This window comes from Elephas maximus, chromosome 25 (genome assembly GCF_024166365.1).
Source record: "Elephas maximus indicus isolate mEleMax1 chromosome 25, mEleMax1 primary haplotype, whole genome shotgun sequence".
NCBI lineage: Eukaryota > Metazoa > Chordata > Mammalia > Proboscidea > Elephantidae > Elephas > Elephas maximus.
Genome location: NC_064843.1, coordinates 36528324 through 36550114, shown reverse-complemented (window position 1 = coordinate 36550114; position 21791 = coordinate 36528324). Strand labels below are relative to the sequence as shown.

General features: G+C 51.4%; 1 protein-coding gene across 1 annotated transcript; it reads left to right on the top strand.

Annotated features, from left to right (window-relative positions):
- The first annotated feature begins 5992 nt into the window (after positions 1-5992).
- Positions 5993-18828, top strand: BPIFB6 (BPI fold containing family B member 6). Its single transcript, XM_049869814.1, has 15 exons — positions 5993-6092; positions 7434-7533; positions 8657-8761; positions 9222-9371; positions 9550-9613; positions 10084-10144; positions 10923-11014; positions 11843-12019; positions 13411-13464; positions 13857-14030; positions 14787-14854; positions 16344-16389; positions 17160-17223; positions 18084-18160; positions 18796-18828. The coding sequence occupies exons 1-15, from the start codon at positions 5993-5995 to the stop codon at positions 18826-18828; spliced, it is 1365 nt and encodes a 454-aa protein (XP_049725771.1).
- The last annotated feature ends 2963 nt before the right edge of the window (positions 18829-21791 follow it).

The window sequence follows — 21791 nt, the reverse complement described above, 5'->3', positions numbered from 1 at the left end:
GCATCGGCTCAATGGCAACGGGTCTGGTTTTTTGTTTTTGGTTTTGGTGCCCCTCATCAACCAGCTCAAGGCAGTCTTCCCTGACCAATGGGCTAACACTACCTTTCTCTTTCCAGCTCTCCAAGCCCCTCAGTTTCTTTCTTGCCTTGTGACTCTGATGCCCTGAGATCTCGTACCAAGTTTGCTTGTGTCCATGGCTCCCTCCCCCAAGACCTACTCTGAGCAGCCTCTGATACTCCTCTCTGACACTTCCCAGAGCCCAGCACACAAATGCATAAAACGTAGGTGGTGAGTGAGTTGTGTGCACATGTTTATGCTGGAGCTCAGTCCCAGACTTGCCCTAGCCCTAATCCCCAGCAGCAGGTGGGGGCTGCTGGACTTGTAGTCACCCTTATTGGGTTCCCAGAGGGTCTCCTGCAGAGAAGGGAAGAGAGAACACTGAGCTGCAGAAGTGGCCCTATCTTCGGTGCCTGAGGGGTGGGAGAGGAAAGGAATGGTTAGGAAAGGCTCCCCCAGGAAGGATCCTCAAGCTGGACCTGGAAGGATGGCTGAATTTGGAGCCCTGGCAGGGAAGGTATTGTAAGGGGCAAGCCAGGGTGGTCCTGGCACGTGGGGAAAGTGGAGGTCAGAGAGGTGGGCAGGAGTCTGAGCAGGTGTCTTAGTTACCAAGTGCTGCTATAACAGAATACGAGTGGATGGCTTTAACAAAGAGAAATTGATTCTCTCACAGTCTAGGAGGCCAGAAGTCCGAATTCAGAATATCACCTCCAGGGGAAGGCTTTCTCTGTCTGTCGGCTCTGGGGGAAGGTCCTTGTCATCAATCTTTCCCTGGTCTGGGAGCTTCTCAGTGCAGGAACCCTAGGTCCAAAGGATGCGCTCTGCTCCTGGCACTGCTTTCTTGGTGGTATGAGGTCCCCAGGTCTCTCTGCTTGCTTTTCTCCTTTATTTCTCAAAAGAGCTTGACTTAAGACACAACTTAATCTTGTAGATTGAGCCCTCCCTCATTAACATAACTGCCACTAATCCCACCTCATTAACGTCATAGAGATAGGATTTACAACACATAGGAAAATCACATCAGATGACAAAACAGTGGACAATCACACAATATTGAGAAGAAGGACTAGCCAAGTTGACACACATTTCTGGGGGGACACAATTCAATCCATAACAGTAGGTGTTCCTTAGAAGGTCTTGGCCTGGGCTCTGGAGCCCCTTGGATCCAGATTCAACCCCAACTGTACCATGCGCTTGCTATATAACCTCAGGCAAGTTTCTCCACCTACCTGAGACTCAGTTTCTTCATCTGTAAAATGGAGAAACGTTGAAAAGTACTGACCTCATAGGGTGGTAGTGGTTAGGTGCCTTTGAGTCAATTCCTGACTCATAGTGACCCCATGTGACAGAGCAGAACTGCTCATAGGGTTTTCTTGGCTGCAATCTTTTTGGAAGGAGCCCTGGTGGCACAGTGGTTAAAGCACTTGGCTGCTAACCAAAAGGTTGGCAGTTTGAACCCACCAGCGTATCTGTGGGAGAAAGATGAGACAGTCTGCTTCCGTAAAGATTATAGCCTTTGAAACCAATGGGGCAGTTCTACTCTCTCCTGTAGGATTGCTATGAGTTGAAATCAACTCCACGACAATGACTTGATCTTTATGGGAGTAGATCGCCCTGTCTCTCTCCCACAGACCCACTGGGTGGGTTTGAACCACCCATCTTTCAGTTAGCATCCAAGCACTTAATCATTGTGCCACTAGGGCTCCTTCCTCACAGGGTAGTTGTGAGAATTAAGTGGCCTGGTGCATGGCAAACACTTAGCACAACGCCTGGCACAGGTGAAGCGCATTGGCGTCATGGATTTCCGCACCCCACCCTCCAACGTAAAGAGGGTAAAGCAGTTGCCCAGGAGGTTTGAGAGAGTCGCCCAAGACCATACAGCTTACGAGGGCAGAATTGGGATTGGGACCCAGATCCCTGACCCATTCAAGGGGGTTTGTCTCACCCCCTCCCACCCCATGCCCTTCCCACTCTGCACCCAGCCCCCCACACCCAGGATGACCCTGGAGGAGGGCTGGGAGAGCAAAGATACCCAAGCCAGAGGCACACTGGGGCAGATCTGTGGGTGTGAGGAGGATGTGAGGCCTCTCTGTCTGTCGGGGGCGGGCCAGCAGGGATCAAATGATGCTATCTGTAGTGCTGCCTTGGAACTGGCTTCTCTAGCTCAGGCCGGGATCAGGATGGAGACAGGCTGGGCTAACCCAGTCCTGCTCTCGCCCTGGCCCTACCTGGCCTCAGCTACTCTGTGTGATCTCAGGAGGTTCTTGTTCCCGCCTGGCCTCAGTGGCCCCACGTGCACAAAGGGTACAGTAGCTTACTTGATCTTTGAGACCTGTGGGCTCCCTGTGGGGTTGATGAAGAAGCCCCAGACCCCCAGCACCCTCTTCCCCTGGGACTGTCCATCAAAAGTGAAGGCCCTCAAGGCATCCCCAAGCCAAGTCTCTCTGAGGGCTTGTGGAGGGCAGAGCAGAGACTGGGCATCTGAGGCTTGGGCTCTGCCCCCCCAGCTCTGGGGCTGGTTCTCCATGTGACCTGGGCTCACCCCTGTCTTCGTTGACTCCCAGGCTTGGACCCTGAGAGAAAGTCCCCTAGCTGGCACTTTCCACCTCCCAGCATCTCCCCCTGAAAGGGCCATCTGAGGATACCCCACTGGGCCGTTAGCTCTCCGTGCCCCGCAGTGAGTCTCAGAAGCACACAAGTCCCCATCGGTCCAGCCAAGGTCTCTCAGGCCTTTGCCACTGGCTACCCCCTGTCACCTTTCTGCTGCCTTGCAGAGTTGGCTTCTGTTCCAGCCTCTGGCATCATCTCCAGCATCCTCTGTTCAGAGGGACCTTCGAAGGCTGATGATAAATTGGGCCCCTCCTTCCAACCCATCCCTTTGCTTTGTTGGCCTCTGCCGCCCTTGTCCCCCTCAGAACCGGGTTTGTGGTTGTTGATCTGCTGCATGCCATTTTCCCCTTTAGGCTTCTTCCTCAGGGAAGGGACCCTGGCTGCCTTGTTCACTGCTTCACCCCCAGAACCCTGCCCAGGACTGGCACACAGTAGGTGTTCATTAAATGTTTGTTGAAGAAACGAATGAGTGCCTACTATATGCCCAACACTGTGGGAGGTGCTGAGCCCAGGAAAGGGGAGAGTGTGAGCATAGTGTCGCTCTGGCACTGTGCCCCTTCCCCAGCACCCACCCTCACGTAGCCACCTGGGCTCCCCAACTACCCTTGTCCTCTGTGCTATTTACATTGGAACAGACTGACATGTCACGTGAGCTTCGGCACTCCTGTTCTTTAGGCCTCTAGATAATTATCTGGGCCTTATTAAATCCTTAATTATCCAAGCAGCTAATCGGGCTCCCAAATATAAGGGCTTCCTTGTCTCAGGGTTGGGAAACAGGTGACAGTCAGCTTCAGAACGTTCCAGGATCAGCAAGGTAAGGACAGGCCCCACAGACAGTGCCTTATCCAGCCCTGTCATTTTACAGATGAGAAAACTGAAGCCCAGGGAGGGAAGGGAGTTGCTGAGTCACACTGGAAATGGTGGCAGCATGAGGGCTCAGATCCTGACCCCAGCCCCGTGCTCCCCACTTACAGGTAGCCAATGGATGGCGCAACCTTCAGATATTTAACACCTGATCGTGGGACTTAGGACAGATCAAGGAAACAGCAGGCTCAAGGGGTCTCATCGGGCTTCATCCCAGGCCAAAGGGAGACTGGGGGGAGAAACCCCAGATGCTGCTTTGTGAGAGCTCAGAACTGGGCTGAGGCCACCGGGGCTGGGGGCATCTAGGAGCATTTGCCAGGCAGAGAGGGAATGGAAGGGGCTTCAGGTGGAGTAAAAAGTGTGAGCAAAGGCTGGGGGGGGGGAGGCAGGAAGAAATACTCATCACAGGGGATGAAATTTGTGTAAGGTCACCTTCAGATTGTGGGGGGTGACGAGTGACTGGGGGTTGAGAGAAGACTTCCTGGTGGAGGAGGCAAGGGTAGAAATTAGGACCGGAGGGATGAGCAGGCTATGGATGGGTGGAGGCAGAGCATTCTAGGAGGGAAGTACCGCTTAGGAACAGCACAATCAAAAGCAAGCCCCCGGCATTAACCATTTGCCCAGAAACACCTGTGCAACCATGTTACCTTGAGCTGCTTCTTGTTCCACAAGGACAAAAAACCCTGCTCTGGGTGACCTTAACACCTGGTACAGTTCTGACCTGTAAGTGGGGAGACTGGGGTGGCACTCAGTCTCTGGGGCTCAGTCTCTCCATCAGTGAGATGGGCTTGGGGCTGGAGGGCACCTTCACCAGCCCCTGCAGCACTGTTGTCCTGGCACAGACCTTGGCTGTCCCTCTGGGATGATTTTCAAAGACAGATGTGTGGGTGCCTGGCACCTGCCATGGCCCATGGGTGTGTAGAGGCAGAGGAAATGCTAGGATTGATGGTTTTCAAGTCCAGGTATTTAAACATTGAAAGGGACGAGAGAGAAATAGATCAAGTTTTGATTGGTGAATATTGAGTTTTGGCTGGAACGTTCTGCCCTGGCTCTTTATCCGCTGTCTCCTTCTCAACCTGTGGGTCTCAGCCTAGAGATCTCCTCCTCAGAGAGGTCTTCCCTGACAACACGTACACCCTGCTTTCACGTTAGCCCGTTCTATTGCTTCCTCTGCTCTTCCTCCAAGCTTATGATGCAAGAGGGGCAGGATGGTCTTGGCCGTGTGAACCTTGTAGCCTGATCTGCTTGGCACAGAGTACCTGAAAAAAAAAAAAAAAAAAAAAAAGGCCTGTTGCCTTTGAATCAATTCTGACTCGTAGTGACTCTATAGGACAGAGTAGAACTGCCCCATAGGGTTTCCAAGGCTGTTTTCTTTACGGAAGCAGACTGCCACATCTTTTCTCCCACACAGTGGCTGGTGGGTTCGAACTGCTGACCTTTTGGTTAGAAGCTGGGTGTTTAACCACTGTGCTACCAGGGTTCCTTTGGCACATAGTAGGCACTCAATAAGCATGAGATCAATGAATGAATGAATGCAGACCTAGACTCGGGACTGGGGAGGTGGCCCACAGTAGGCATCCATCTCAGTTTGTGCACCAGTGGGGCCCTCAGTGGCCCAGCCATGGCCAGCAAGTGTCCAGCTGGAACTCCCCCTTCTCTGGGCTGACACAGGCCGGCCCCATAGGCTTCTGCTTAATTCATCACCTTTTTAGTCAAAGCTCAAACCTGAAATCAACACTTGGCCTCTGGTTGGGAGAATTTCGGGCCTTGGTAAGTAGGAGAGAGGGATTTCTGGGAGGCCAAGGGTGCGGTGGGGCTGTCCTGGGGACCCTGAAGGGTTTGAGGTGGGAGGCTCTTGTTTGGTTCTGCTATTAACTGCCTATGTGACCGTGGGTGTCTGCTTCAGTTTCCCTATTGGTAAGGTGATATCTAAAGGAGCTTTAAGGGGCTGCGAGTTGAGATTTCTAGTCCTAATGTGGAAGTGAGGCTGGACTGGAGGAGGTGGGGACACCATTTGTGGGGTGTCAGGGTCAGGAGCAGAGGGTTCCCTTGTTCCCACAGGCAGTGGTAGCTTCCAGAGTCAGAGGGATTGGAATCCTCTCTGCAGCCCTAGCATCATCTGGCAGTCAGTTACACTTGAACCCACAAATAACTACGGTTGAGCCTTCCACAGAGCACATCATGTCCATTCCACAGATGAGGAAACTGAGGTTTACAGAAGGAAGTAACTTGCCTGGGGTGACTCAAAAAGCCCTACATTTAATCTGGATGCTGCTTGACTCCTCTGGAGAAGGCAGTAATAATGTTTGCTGAACTGACCGGATGGAGCCCAAAAGGTTCCTGGACCCCCAAGATCATCCAGGGGCGTGGTTTGCTTTGCTTTGGGGTACAGGAGGTCCCCAGGGGCACCAGGGCCTGGTGGGCCGCACCTAGTTCAGGCCCCTCTGGCACAGGTGGAGCCATGCTGCCGATCCTGTGCTTGGCACTCTGCGGGCTGCTGACAGGCACGCGAGCTGACCCCGGGGCACTGCTGCGGCTGGGTATGGACGTCATGAACCACGGTGAGCTGGCAGGCCAGGTGTGGGGATGGGGGGTGGGCAGTAAACGCTCATGTTTGCACACCCCGAGCATCCTATGAGCCTCAAAATAAACCTAAGAGCAATGTGTTATTATTTTCCCATTTTACAGTGGGTGAAAACTGAGGCCCAGAGAAGTTGGGGAAGCTTGCCCAAGGTTCTCTCAAAAAGGCAGAAACAGAGCTGGAAATCCTGCCCCCTTGGGGCCTCTTGTTGGCCCTGATGGAGGGGTTTGGTGACCACAGGTGCTGTGGGGGTAATAAACCTGGGTTCTAATCCCAGCTCTGCCAACAACTTGCTGTGTGACTTCAGGCAAATCACTCATTCTCTCTGTGTTGCTGTTTGCTCATCTGTGAATGTAAAATGTAAAGAAATGTAAAATGGGGTGACCAGTTCTTCCCTGTCAGGACCAAATAAAATGTGAGATGGAAATCGCCTCAGAGGGCCCTTAGTCAATTTTATTTTCCACCCCCAGCATCTTGACCCTAAGTTAAATGGAGTCATGTTCAGAGGCAAAGGGCTAATGACGGTTCTGTCAGTTCAGCCTCTGTCCCCTTTGTGAAATAGTCTGTGACCATACTGGCAGTGTTTCTGGCAGGGTGTCATTTGGAGTTGGGGCCTCCAGGCCTGGGGACTCAGAATCTCTAGGGTTCAGGCCCAGCATCTGCATTTTCACACTCTCCCAGATGCGTCCCCAAATCGCCCAGGTCTGGGAGTGGCAAGCCCACAACATAAAGTTGACACTTTAACTTGGTGTTCCAGGCCTCGTGTTGTGTCCCTGCTAATTTCCCCAATTTCTCTGTCACGTCTTTGCCCACCCTCCTCTAAAAAGCCCTCCTCTAGCCATGCTGAATTGCTCACTCTTCCCTCTCCTCCCCTCCCCGTCCCTGCCTTTGCACCTACTGTCCCCATGCAGAAATGGCCCATTCATCTCTTTGCTACCTGGCGAATTCCTATTACTCCTTCATGGACCAAGACATATGTCACCTCCTCCTGGAAGCCTTCCCTAGGTCTTCCCTTCCTGGCTTGGGACCCTGAAATGGTTCCTACAGCTCCTGTGCTTACTGTATTATGGCTCTTGTCACTTGTTACTGCTGTTGGGGATGGCTCTGCCTCCCTCGTTAGCCTGGAGGAGGGCCGGATCTGGGCATGGCTCATCTCCAGGTCCCCAGCATCACCCAGTCCAGGGTGGGACACAGTGACTCTGGGGCACGGGGTGGTGGCACCTATAAGTGATCTGGGCCTGGGAGACCTGAGAGATTGGACCAAGCGGGCAGGGAGGAGGTGGGGAGCCCAGCTGAGTGTCCCTGTGGGCCCCATTTCCAGAGGTCCAGAGCGCCATGGATGAGAGCCACATCCTGGAGAAGATGGCAGCTGAGGCGGGCAAGAAGCGGCCAGGGATGAAACCCATCAAAGGCATCACTGAGTGAGGGGGGTCTCCGAGGGGTGCAGTTGGGCACAGGGTGGTACGGGGACCTGAGAAAGCCAAGTGAGAGCTGGTATGGGGCTTGGGACTCTTTCTGCCTTGTCACACAGTCTTGCTGAGTGACTTGCTGAGTGACTGCCTCTGCCTGGGTCTCAGCCTCCTCAGCTATCTATTGAGAACAATTTCTGCCCTGCCCATAAGCGGGGTCATTGTGAGGAGGACGTGAGGCTGACAGGTCAATTTCCAACTTCCTGTATGCAGCAGGGACTCACTGAACGGATGTGAAATTGAATAAAAATCCTGAAATGGCAGAGCCAGAAAGGTGTCAACAGTCAGCTAATGACAGGAGCAAATCGATTTCATTGCATGTGCTATCTGGGATTGATTGGTAGGGGCTGCCTGAGGGATGTCCTGGGGAGAATCCAGGGACACTATGGAATCAACTTAACTCGACAGCAATGGTTCAGGTTTTTTTGTTTTTTTTTTTTCATCTTGGCTTAGCAGGAAGTAGGACTGTGATCAGTTAGCAATGTCTGCCAAGAGCTCAGGATGGGCAGGTGGAGGTATATATGCTACATCTCTGCTATCCTGGTGTAGACTCGTGGTTCTCAAGTAGGGGTGACTTTGTCCATGGGGACATTTGGCACATGATTTTTTGATTGCCACAACTTGGCAGGGGGAAACCAGGCCCTATTGGCATCTAGTGGGTAGGAGTCAGGGATGCTGCTGGAAACCCTACAATGCACAGAACAGGCCCATAACAAAGAATTATCTGGCCCAAAATGTCAATAGTGCCACTATTGGGAAACCTTGATCTAGGCAAACCTTCCTATTTTGCCAGTGGGGAAACTGAGGCTCACAGAAGGGAAGGGAGAAGTCCAAGGTCATATAATGTGTTAGCCGTGTGTCCCACCTCACACACAGTAAGTGCTTTCTGTACAAATTAGTTTACGTCCAGCCTTTTGTTTAGGTTTCATCATGACCCTATGAAGCAGGCTTACCCTGGTGGCACGGGATGAGGGGATTTCTCCAAGGCCTCCCAGCAAGGTGGTGGAGAAGCAGGTCTAGGGTTTGGGTCTCACCTGCCCAGTTCTCATTCCTGTGGATGCCTATCCCCTCCCAGTCTGAAGGTGAAGGATGTCCTGCTGCCTGTCATCACACTGAGCTTCATGCCCAGAGTAGGCATCTCTCAATGTGTGTCCACTGGCATGACCATCACTGGCAAAAGGTGAGTATGGGGCTGGCTACTGGGGGAGGAGGAATGGTCTCTCTGTCTCACTATTTGATGCATATTTATTAAGCACCTACTGTGTGCCACCTGGGTACTGTGGCCTGAGATGATGCAGACTTGGTTTCTCCTTTCATGGACAGTAACAGGCTGAGTGATTGATCTAGAACAAAGGAGGCATTAGGGGTGAGAGAATCAAGACAGCCTCCCAGGAGGTCGTCACAACTAAGCAGAGTTTTGAAGGATGTGTGGGAGTTTGCTAAGGCAAGAAAAGAAGGCAAGAGGGAGGTGAAATTCTGGGTGGGTGATCTTGGGCAGGTCCTGTCCCCTTCTTTGTTGTATCAGGTGGTCCCCCCACCTGTTCCCTCCCAGAGCTGCTGAGATTGTGGACAAAGAGAGGGCAGGGAGACTGCCTTCAGTGATGGAGATGCCCGTGATGCCCACTTGTCCCCTCCTCCAGCTTCATGGGTGGGAACATGGAGATCATCGTGGTCCTGAACATCACAGCCACCAACCGGCTTCTGCGGGATGAGGAGACGGGCCTCCCCATGTTCAAGAGTGAGGGCTGTGAGGTTATCCTGGTTAGCGTGAAGACCAACTTGCCTAGCAAGTAAGAAGCTCTGGGGCTTGCTAAGGCTGGGGAGGAAGGCTGGTTTCGCATTAATACAACCCCCAGCACCCTACTTCCTCAGCCGTTGTACTTCCTTAACCTTGTTCCTTCATGTCCTGTTCTTAAATTCCTGGCATTCACGTACCTGTTCACTGCATCCTCCTGTGCTTGTGCCTAGCATGCTACCCAAGGTGGTCAACAAGTTCTTGGACAGCACTCTGCACAAAGTTCTCCCTGGCCTGGTGAGTGGCTCAAAGAAAGCCTGTACCCTTCATTCCTGGGGTTGCTTAGACCAGGGCTGGCAAATGCATCTTATCTTGAGTGCTGACTGATTAATTGATAGACTGGTGTGAATGTTTCTAAGGCTGTGGCTGGCTCAGTGTGAGAAGGTGCCATGATCATCTAGTGATGTCTGCCATGAGCATGGGAGGAGAAAATGACAGGCTGAATAGCAGGTCTTTGCAATCCTGCTTAGATTACCATTCCTTGGGGAATGAGTCCCCCTTGGCCCCGACTTTGCAGGCTGCAGTCAGAAGATCTGGGTTAGTCCAGGCTCTGCCATTGACTATCTGTGTGCCTTGGGGCCTTGGTTTTCCCATCAGCCCCTGTTTTGCCAGGGCTCTTGGGACTCCCCATGGAGTACCATTTGGCTATGAGGAGGTTGGTCCTTCAGGCAGGGGCCCTCTTAGCCCGGTGCATTCTCTGCTTCCAGATGTGTCCAGCCATCGACGCGGTCCTTGTATATGTGAACAAGAAGTGGGCCAACCTGAACAGTGAGTGCAGCCCCAGCCATACCGCACCCCCACACAGGGACATCAGGGTGGTTGGACTTTGATGCCCGACTTCCCATTCAGGTGCCTGCTCCCAGCCCAGCCTGGGAACTAGAGCAGGTCTGAGGTCATGACATCCATCTCCCCATTGTCCAGATGGGAAGCCTGAGGCCCTGAGGGACTCTGGGGTCCTTGCCTCTCAGCCCTCCACCCAATGTTCCATCCATTCCCCTGGGACTACAGACAGAGCAGCCATTCTGGGCTCGTCTACAAGCCTTGCACCCTGAATAAATCCTGATGAGGGTGATACCTGACTTTCCCTTGCCAAGGGAATCTGCTACTTTCATCATTTTGGGGTCTACAGAATTCTTGGTGTAGGGGAAAGGAAAGCACAATTGCTGGGTGTGTAGAAATTCTGTCATGTCCCCAGCAAGTGTTCTGGGACAAGTCACTTCACTCTTCTGATCCTCAGTTTGTTCATCTATAAAATGGAGCTAATAATCCTGACCTTACTGGTCTATTGTGAGATCTGAACTGTGATAGTCCTTGGGGACCACTCAAGCTCTGTGTCCACAGAATGCTGTGAGGAGGGTGATTTTTCAGGCCAGACACTGTCACCTCCATTGTACAAATGAAGTTACTGAGTATCAGAGACGCTAAACAGGTTGTGTTGGAACACAGAGGGCCAGGTTTCCTGGTGCCCAAGACAGGCTCAGGTGGCCTTCTCTGGACTACTAATGGGGTTGGCACCGTCCTGAGTGGAGCCTTCCTGTTCCCACAGCCCCCATGCCTGTGGGCCAGGTGGGCACCATCAAATACGTCCTGTCATCCACACCGACAACCACAGCCAGTTACATCCAAGTGGACTTGAGTGTAAGCACCTGGACAACTGGGGGCTGTGGTCTTAGGTTCACTGACCTGGGTGGGGGCTGTTTGCACCAGGGTTGGAGGGTGAGGGGGCCTCTCAGGCCCTGGTTGGTCCAGGCCCACCATGAGTGTTTAACCTGCCAGTGGGGCCTTCTCCCCCTCTGCCCTAAACATGAGCCTTGGATTCCCTGAGCTGAGTTTTGGGACTGCTAATTTCATACTCACACCTTCTCCTAGGGCTGTTTGCTTCTCCCAATGAGTGTCTCACCCAGTCACCCCGTCATTGTACAGAAGGGGAATACTGAGGCCCAGGAAAGAGTCAGGACTTGCCTAGGGTTCCACAGTGAGTTGGTGGCAGAGCTGGGCCCTCACTCAGGTCTCCAGAGCCCCAGGTGGCTAGGTGAGACACATCTTCCAGGAATGGGAAGATATATTCTGAGAAGTCACCTCCTTGTGAAGTCTCCGTCCCATGTGGTTCTACCATGCCTTGGCTTGTTTTTTGCTTACCTATTTCTCCTAAGAATAAAACAGAAAACACATTCTGGATAAATGAGGACCCCAAGTAGTCAGAGTCAGATTAACTGAGGTTACCTAAGAAACCCTAGGAGGAACTGCCAGTGGTCTAGTGACTGACTCCCTCATCCTCTCAGGCCTCAGTCTACCCATCTGTACACTGGGAGGGTTGGACCACTGTAGCCTTCTCTGGCTCTAACATTTAATGACTTGATGATTTGGGGCTTGGTTTGAGCCCCATGAATGTGGGGGACTGAGACTCACCCCTAGCCACAGTCCCTCATGGCTAAGTCTGAGTGTCTCCCTCCCACCGTCCCACAGCCTGTGGTACAGCAGAAAGAGGGAAGCACCATCAAGCTTCCTGATGCCAGGGAGGACCTCAAAGTCCCCGAGGGCTATGCTGAAGGATCGTCACAGCTGCTGCTCTCAGCCACCTTCCTCACAGCTGAGCTCACCCTCCTACAGAAGTCTTTTGACGTGAAAATCCGAGACATGAAGGTGAGCTGCCCAGTGGTTCTCCCCTTCCCCCCATCTGCTTCTGTCCCCTGTAATGACAGTCCCAGTCTGGCTTATCTATTCCAAGATTTATCCTGGAGTTGTGGGCTACACCAGGACTGGGAGATGCTAGGACTAATTTGGGTTCCTATCATCAGTTCATCCCACCATTCATTATCCCTCTATCCATGTAACTATCATCTATCCATCCATTCCTCCAACTGTCCAAACAACCAGCTATTTATTCATCAACATATATCTCTCATGCATTGGCCATCCATCTACCTTCTTTTTATCCAGTCATCATCCTCCCATCCACCTATCTCTCTGCCATGTATTCATGCCCTAGGCTATATCTTTCCAGCTATCAGCCATCCAAACCTTTATAGTATCCACACAACACCCAGAACAGAGACTTATACTGTTGAGTCTATGCATGTTCTCTGTCTACCATACAAATATGAGTGTTTAACCAGTCACTGGGGCCTTCACCCTTTCTGTCCTGAACATGAACCCTTGATTCCCTGAGCTGATTTTTGGGACTGCTAATTTCATACTCACACTTCTCCCAAGGCTGTTTGCTTCTCCCAATGAGTGCCTCACCCAATCATACTCTGTCAGGCCCAGGGAAGAGGCAGGATTTGCCTAGGGTTCCTTGGTGTCTTATCTACCTGATAAGATAAAGAAGGGGCTAGGACCTGCTCAAGGTCACACACCTAGAGTTTCTCCTCCAACACATCCTTCAAAATTCTGCTTAGCTGCCACCACCTCCTAGAAGGCTGTCTTGATTCTCTGACCCTTAATGCTTCCTTTGTTCTAGACCAATCACTCATCCATCTACCCACATAACTCTCCATTATTCATTCTCCTACTTATCCAGTCATTTAGCCATCCAACTATTCTCCCAACCATTTAGCATTCCCTCTGTCCATCTTCCCACATACCCATCCACCCACCCATCCCTCACTGGACCATCCATCCATCCTACCATCCCTTCACCTACCATCCATCATCCTCCACACATTCTTTCATCCTCCCATCCATCCATCCATCCGTCCATCATCCCATCCATCCATCCATTCATCCATCCATTCTTCCATCCATTTATCACTCCATTTCACTTTCCTCTCCTCCACGCCATCTCCTATCTTTCCACTTATTAATCCAACAACTTTTCCCAGTGTTTGACCATGTGCTAAGGTCTGTGGGCATAGGAATACATAAACCACGGTCTCTGTAACCCAGGAGCTCATTATCTAGTAAAGCAGAGTTGAACATGAGTGATAAGTGTTGTGAAAGCAATTTCAAAGGGTACATCTTATAGAGTTAGGAGAGGTTTATTAGGACGGATCAGGGAAAGCTTCAGTAATCCTAACCTTGATTTTATTTTGTAGATTGGTGAGCTGCCCCCACAAACCACTGAGACGCTGGCCAGCTTCATATCTAAAGTGAGTGCCCCAGCCACCCATGATCACCATGATCTGCCCTGCCCTGCCCTGCTCTGTTCTCCAGCTGAACAGACAAGGGACTTTAGAGGCAGCTTTTCATGCCACATCTCCCTGGTCAATGTGAGAATATCCTGCTTCTCCATAAAGTACTTTTTGGGTCTAGTCCAGAAATAACAGAAACAGCTCTGCTTTTGCACATTGAACCTTCTATGTCCGATATAGGAAGTCATCTTGTGAGTTTTGTTGCATTTCTTGATAGACACATCCCAGCCTTTGCACATCGTACTTCCTGTGTCCAAGGCAGAAATTGCCTATTTCATGAGAAATTCCTGGTTTCAACTGAAGCCATCAGTCCGATGGCTGGCCTGAGGGAATTTTCCTGGTTTCCGCAGGTGGCTGAGGCCTATCCTAAGCCAAAGCCCTTGATGACCCAGATCAAGATCAACAAGCGCCCCAAGGTCACCATGAAGACAGGCAAGAGTCTGCTGCACCTCCATGGCACCCTAGAGATGCTGGCTGCTCGGCGGAGGAGCAAGGCTCCTGTGTCTCTCTTCCTCCTGGAAGTCGTGAGTGTGGAAGCTGATGCCCATTTAGTCCCACCCTCATGGACATTCAAGGCTGGATGGAGGGATTTTAGTTGATGGCCAAGTAATGAATTCGAGGGGTTCTTGGTTAATCCCAATCATGTAGCCCTAACCTCTCAGGCACTGTCATTTGATGTCTGTTCCATAGATCTGTCACTGAGCTTTTGAATGGCTTGAAAGACCAGCAAACTGAGAGTCAATGGTTTAGTTTTTCCTCCCTCTCCCCCTCACATACATTAGCATCTGTATGGGTAGTAAAGGATTCACTTAGGGAACCATGGAAGCCCAGAGGGGTCCCAAATCCAGTTTGGGGAAATCACAGAGAATTTCCCAGAGGAGGTGATTCCTGAGTTATGTTTTGAAGGATGAGCAGAGTCTGGCCAGGGAAGGGGTTGATGCTGAGGAGGCTGGGGATGCAGAACACTGTAGGTGGAAGTTACAGCATGTGCAAAGGCCTGTGGCTATAACGCAGTGTGTGCAGGAACCTGCAAACAGTGCCAGTTATTTTGGGGGTACTGTCCTGGGCCAGGTAAGGAGCCGGGACTGGGGTCATGGGGAGACCGTAGGTTCAGTCTCTGAGACTGGGGTGGGCAGAGAGGAGGACTCACACCAGGGTTCCATCTGACCTCTGCTTTGTTTTGGCAGTGGTGGTGGTGCTGGTGCCAGGGGCTTTACCAGCTCTGACTGGGAGACCCACTGCCTTCTCCCTGTCCCTCCCTCCCCCCGCCCCGACCCCAGCACTTCAACCTGAAAATCCAGTACTCAGTGCATGGGGACAGGCTACATATGGCCACCTCTCTGGACAGGTAAGAGCCTGCTGCCCCACGCTAGCATCCCTGTGCCCCTGCATGGGCATTACCACATCCACCCTGCTTCCTGCTCCAGGCTCTCCCCCTGATCCATTCAGCACAGCCCACACTACTAGGCTGCTGTAGTCACTAGGCCTGCCCTAGAACCTTCAACGGCTCCCTGCTGTCTACATGATCTTTTCTCAAATCTGAGTCTGGCATGCAAGTCCTTCTCAAATTCTTCCACCTCCACTCTCACTATTCCACTAGGCTTTTGCACAGTGAGTCTGCCTGTGGGCCCATATCCCTTTGTCCATCAATGGACCTTTGCCCATGCTGTCCAAATGCCACCTGTCAGTCAGGGCCCAGCTTAAATGGTACCTCTTCCAGGAAGCCTTTTCTTATACTAGTATCAGCTAACATTTATGGAGCTTATTTATATGCCAAGCATTGTACATTATATTCATTATCCCACTTCATCCTTGCCCTCTGTAAGGAGGGTGCTATTAACATCCTAGCTTTACATTCAGCTGCTCATTAATTCTTGCTTTTGCTTAAATCTTTGATCTGACTTGTATCAGGCCACAATTCTTTCATTTGCAAAAAATATAATTCCAACTTCGATATGGTTAAGCCCAAAAGGAAATCATTTGCCTCATATAATCGAAAACTCTAAGAGTAGGTCTGTGCAGCTTCAGGCATGGCTGGATCTAGGCACACAAACAAAGATCTCAAAAATCTGTCTCCCTGTTCCCCTTTCCTCTGCTGTCCACTTTGTTAGCTGAATTCTTAGGCAGTCTCTATATGGTGACAAAGTGACTCCAGTGATGAGAGGCCTCTTGTCCAATGATTCTAACAAAATTACCAAGACTGCTTCTCATTGGTATAGCTTGAATCACAGGGCCAACTCTAAGCTAATCACCATAACTGGGAGATGTAATGTTCTGGTTGGCCAAGCCTGGGTCATGTGCTCATCCTGGGGTCTCTGGGTTCAGACTCACCTGAATGTCTTGGAATGAGAGCAGAAAATGGAAGGTCTGTTACGGGATTAGAAAATAAATTTGGGATAGTAGAGTCACCAAATAACCATTGTCATGTGGCCTGTTCTGGTGCCAACATGTACTAGTGCCTATCAGAGGCTATGCAGGGGAGGGGGCAAGGTGAGGGGGCCCCAACTCTGCTGCCTGCAAGGATCTGGGACTACCAGTTGGGCTGCCAACCTCTGCACACCTGGCCTCAGGCAGGAGCAGCAGACATGGCTAGGAGTCCCAGAGGGAGAGTCAGGACAAGAGGAGGTACAGGAGATATGTGGGAAACAGAACAGGCTATAAGGAAAGGTGGTGAGTGCCCCAACAGAGGCAGCATGCAAGCAGAGGCTTACGAGCACCTGGTCTGGAGGCTGTAGAGGAGAATTCTGAATCAGGGAGAGGTTAGAGTGCTTGGAACTCCCTTGGGCCCTGGCTCTGACCACCCTTTTCCCCTCTTTCTCATGCTCTGCCCTCCACAGATTACTGAGCCTGACCCGGAAGTCCTCAAAGATGGGCTCATTCAAGGTAAGTGTCCCAAGTGTTCTGCCTGACCTGGCTTGAGGGCAAGACTGGGCCTATTCTACCCTGGGGCTGCAGTGAAGGGGTCCCAAACTGGACACAGGGTGAATAGAGCAAGGTCACTGTGGACCTCAGGACTCTGCTTTCTTTGTGACCTCGGGAAAATCCCTTGGCCTCTCTGAATCTCTGTTTCATTTTCTAGATAGAATCTGGATTGATTTTAAAAACATTGCCATGGGCAATGGGCTTGTTGGCCTTGTTGGCCAAGCTGTTATTTTTATTAATCTCTGTGGCCTCAGAGCCCAACACAGACCCAGTAGGTGCCAACGACAGCAGCAGTAGCACTTAATAGTTTTTACTCTGTGCTACTGCTTCACACAATCTCATTTAACCCTCATGGAAGCCCTGTAAGTAGGTGCTATTATATTCCACTTCCACAGTTGGGGAAATTGAGGTACAGAGAGGTGGTGAACGAATGAAACTACAGAGTTTTCTGTTGGAGCAGGCGTGGGTTCCACATAGCCCTATAACTCCTGAATTCCCCCATCCCTGCACCGTGACCCAAAGTCCCAGGTGTCACCTGAACAGGGACAAAGCAGTGGTGAAGAGCACAGGCCTGTAGGTGAATGGAGCCAGGGCTAAGGCCCAGTGTTGACGGTGGCTGGACAAATTACTTGATGTCTCTAACTCACAAGCCACTCTGTGGAAGAAAAACGTGGCAGTCAGACTGTATGAATCGAATGGTAGGACATGGAATTTTCTCTCTCTCTCCCCAGGAGCAGGAGCTGACTGGTTTCATCACCAATTATCTCCAAGAGGCCTACATCCCAGTCGTCAATGGTGAGGGCTCCAATAGGCTTTGCTTTTGCTGGTGCCAAGAAGCACTATCAGCAGGAAGGGATGCCACCTGGGTGGTCTCAAAGCCACATCACGAGTTCTGGGCTAACATTGCTGAATCTCTGAGGTCAATGCAGTCTTATTGTCTTAAAGTCCCCTCCCACTCTTTGGACTCTGATCTTGACCCCAGACCATGAGCAAACCAAAAAACCCGTTGCCATCGAGTCGATTCCGACTCATAGCGACCATATAGGACAGAGTAGGACTGCCCCATAGGGGTTCTAAGGAGCGCCTGGTGGATTCAAACTGCCAACCTTGTGGTTGACAGTGGAACTCTTAACCACTACACCACCAGGGTTTCCAATCAGGGACGGATTATTCAATAGGCAAGGTAAGCATGGTGCTTACCTTGCTTACCAGATCAACTGTAGTGAACAATTTCACATTTTTTCACCGTAGCAAGGATTCTGCTTCTAGGTATGGCTGGCATTTGTCTCTCCCCCAATCCCACAGCACCTTTCTACAGAATCAAAGCTTCTTTTCAAATTTACAATCCCTGACAGGGATGGAAGAGCCAGTAAGCAAGGTAATCACTGGCTTACTTGTGCTTGCTTACTGATCTGTAGTGAACAATCTCACGTTTTTCACCACAAATGTGTGAATTCTGTCCCTGAAGTCAGGTCTTGACCCAGAACTGGGTTGGTAAACACATGGTGATTCAGGCTTGTACTGTCTCTGCCTGTGCAGCCAGCAGACATCATAAATCAACCAATGCACTATTTCCCACTACTCTGTGCCAGGCAGCCACTCCTTAATCAATTGCAGAGCAGGCTGGCTGAGATGCCGCTTACTGTATTTCTCAGATGTGCTCCAGGTCGGGCTCCCGCTCCCGGACTTTCTGGGCATGAATTACAACCGGGCTGAACTGGACATAGTGGAGGTGAGGTGGGAGGGAGGGCATATCAATCGACACTTTCGACCAATGGCAAGAGCCCCTCACAAACTTGAAGAGAGGGTTGGGGAGCGGAGAGGCCATCAGTATAATCCTGCCAGTCTGAAGAGCAAGACCTTGTCCCTCAAAACCTGGGTCCACCCTGGCCAGGGGCTCCCCAGGAGGAGACTTAAGCTCTGCTACTCTCTTGTTTGCAACCTTGGGCAAATTACTTCACCTCTTTACGCCTTCGCTCTTCTGTGCATAAAACAGTGATGAAAATTTAGGTACTGGCCCCGTAGGGCTGTCCTGATGACTCATTGAGATAATTCACCTAACGGTATACAGTAAGTGCTCAATAGATGTTAGCTTTTCATTGCATGTCAAGCACTGCCCTTGGAGTGTTAAATGAGCATTTCTTCATTCTATCTCTCCAGTCGAGGAGGTAGGGGTGTGTGAGAAAACTGAGGCACAGAGAGGAGAGGGGACCTCCCCCGGGTCACAAGGCGAGTCTAGTGCAGCCTCCACCCTTCAATACCACACTGGTTTCCATTTCCTGGCAACAGGCCCCACTCCATCCCATCCCCACGCCTGGGTGGTTCTGTCATTGCCCCTCGCCCACACTGGCCCTTTGCCTCCTCCAGAATGCTCTGGTGCTGAATTTGAAGTTGGAATGATCGTGGCAGAACTCACACACCAGCTGCCGCCAAACCGCCAGCTGACCATGCCCCACGGATTGGCCCCTTGATTGGAGCTGGGTGGGCCTGGCCCGCTATTGCCGGTGGCTGCTTCCTTTGCTGAAGAGTGAGTGGGACTGGCCTGGGTTGGGGCCTTGGCAATAAACAGGACAAAGGCCCTTACGAACGAACACCTGGTGCTTCAGCCTCTTTATTTATGGCAAATGAACGTGTGGATTTTCTTCCCCTTCAGTGGGTTTTTCTAAGACCATTCAGGGTCTGGAGGGTAGCCAGTCACAGCTTTGGGGGTGGCTTGAGCACATACTGAGCACCTCCTGAATACCACACTCAGAGTCTTGCCCGGATCATCGCATTTAATCCACCCAATGACCCTATGGGGAGAGGGCAGCACCCCCAATTTATTAGGTCAGGAAATTGAGGCACAGGAAGGTTAGCTCCCTTGCCAAGGTCACATAGTTTAGCAAGTGGCAAAGCTCTTCCCACCCACCTTAGCTGGCTCCAACGTGCCACCCAAACTTGGTAACCTGGGGATGGTCCTATTCACAGGGAGCCTGCGGAGTGCCTGGGGCATGCCAGGAGCTCCGGCTGGGTTGCCTCCTTTAGTCCTCATAATAGGTGAGGCAGGTAGGGACTGTCCCTGTTTCACAGATGAGAAGATTAAGGCTCAGAGCGGTGGAGTTACTGGCCTGAGCCCACCTCACAAGCCCAAGGACAGAGCTGGGCTTGGAATTTGGGCTCCAGAGCCTGCCTGCCTGGATTCAAATTCTGGCTGTGCCTCTTCGCTGCTGTGTGCCCTGGGCAAGGCACTTCACCTCTCTGAGCCTCAGTTTCCTCATCGCTAAGATAGGAATGATAGCAGTACCAAACTCGGCAAGTTATTGTGGGGAGTCAGCTAGCCCAGTCACAGCAGTGTTTACCACAGCACCTGGCACACATGTGCTCAATAAATGTTAGCTATGGTGGATTTTTGAGGCCAATGAGATGTGAACAGGGCTTCCGTGTTGGAGTATGTCATGGATTGAATTATGTCCCCCCCAAAATCTGTGTACCAACTTGCTTAGGCCATGTGTGGTTGTGCTCCATTTTGTGATTGTAATTTTATGTTAAAAGGATTAGGGTGGGATTGTAACACCACCCTTACTCAGGTCACCCCCCTTATCCAAAGTAAAGGGAGTTTCCCTGGGGTGTGGCCTGCACCACCTTTTATCTCTCAAGAGTTAAAAAGAAAGGGAAGCAAGCAGAGAGTTGGGGACCTCATACCACCAAGAAAGCAGCACAAGGAGCAGAGTGCGTCATTTGGACATGGGGTCCCTGAGCCTGAGAAGCTCCTCGACCATGGGAGGATTGAGGACAAGGAACTTCCTTCACAGCCGACAGACAGAGAAAGACTTCTCCTGGAGCTGACACTTTGAATTTGGATTTTTAGCTTACTTTACTGTGAGGAAATAAATTTCTCTTTGTTAAAGCCATCCACTTCTGGTATTTCTGTTATGGCAGCACTAGATGACCAACACAGAGTGTGAGAGGGAACTACGTGGCCATGTGCCAGTGTGTATGTCCATGAGCTTGTTCCAGTATCAAAATGGCCCAGGGATCAGGGTGACCTGCCATGGGGCTTGCATCTCCAGGTGTGCAGGTTTGCGTGTGTTGTGTGAAGAGGCCTCTGGGTGTCTGCCGTGTCTGTGTGACTCCTGTCCACTTGTTCGTGGTCCATGTCCAAGGGTGTCTCCAGGTCTCAGAGAGGACATCCATGTGAGAATCAGCTCCTTGACATTCGTCATATCTTCCCCATCACTTCCCCCTAGGACTTATACTGATATCATTCTTTATATTGACTCATTTGAAAAATAAATGTGTTATAAATGGACCCTGATAATCAATGTTATTTACTAGAGTATTAAAACAAAACCTATAACTAAAACAAATGTATGTCAAGGTGCCTCCTATGATGAGTTGGTGCTCCAGCCCTGAAAGCTATTGGGGTGGTGGCCACGTGTCCGTGTGTCTGTGTGTTGGTGTGTGCATCTGTCAGTACACCTGTGTCTCCATGGGGGATGTCTTTGTACATGGGGGATCTGGCAGGTCTCTTCGTGTAGGTGGGTCTGTATCTGGACACGCACACGTTTCTGTGGGTGGCATTGTGGCAAGGAGCCCAGCTCTCCTAGAACCTGGGGGGCCCTGGCATGTTGGCCTTATCCCAGCCTGGCCTAGGCCCATGCCACAGAAGAGGGAGGGCCCTTCCTCTCCTTTGCCTGGATGCCAAGGCCATCCCCTTGTCCCTTACTGTTGGCCCTAATCCCGTCACACATCATCTTCCTAGGCTCTGGGACAATGGCAGCTTTGACACAGGTTTGGCGCCTGGGTAATCCACGGATGGCTGGCGCCTGACCCTGGGCATGCCAGAGATGCCCCCTTCCTGCCCCCACCCTTGGATGCTCACACAGCAGCACCACCCCAGGCCCAGTGTGCAGATGGGGAAACCAAGGCACAGCTGTTTGCATCAGAAAGCCTGGGGCACACCGGGTGACCTCATACAAGTCAGGGCTCCTCTCTGAATCTCATCTGTACCATGGGAGACGGGCTGGGTACTCTGACCTCCAATCTGATTCCTTGAATGGTCAGTTACTATGAATTTACCTTCAGCTAAATGGCCAACGGCTAATGGGGGGTAGGCTGGCATGGGGAGCCCCGCACTGTGACCCCACCCCCTGGGAAGGCAACAGTGAAGATTCTGTTCCACTGTGTCCCTGTGGGCACTGCTCACCTTCAAGACTCCCACAATCCTAGATGAGGAAGCAGAGGCTCAGAGAGATGGAGTAGCCGGTCCAAGGCCACACAGCATGTACGGTTCAGATGGCAAATGTTAGAGTCAGCCACTTCCCCTTGCTGAGTCTGGGCCCTTAGAATGTAAGATGGGAAAATAATAGTATTGACCTCACCGG

Bases quoted from the DNA above. Each gene is read 5' to 3' on its own strand.
- BPIFB6 (XM_049869814.1), top strand. From the start codon at position 5,993: ATGCTGCCGATCCTGTGCTTGGCACTCTGCGGGCTGCTGACAGGCACG. The intron at 9,372-9,549 runs GTAAGAAGCTCT...GCTTGTGCCTAG, and splicing joins AAGACCAACTTGCCTAGCAA to CATGCTACCCAAGGTGGTCA. The intron at 12,020-13,410 runs GTGAGCTGCCCA...TTTATTTTGTAG, and splicing joins TGAAAATCCGAGACATGAAG to ATTGGTGAGCTGCCCCCACA.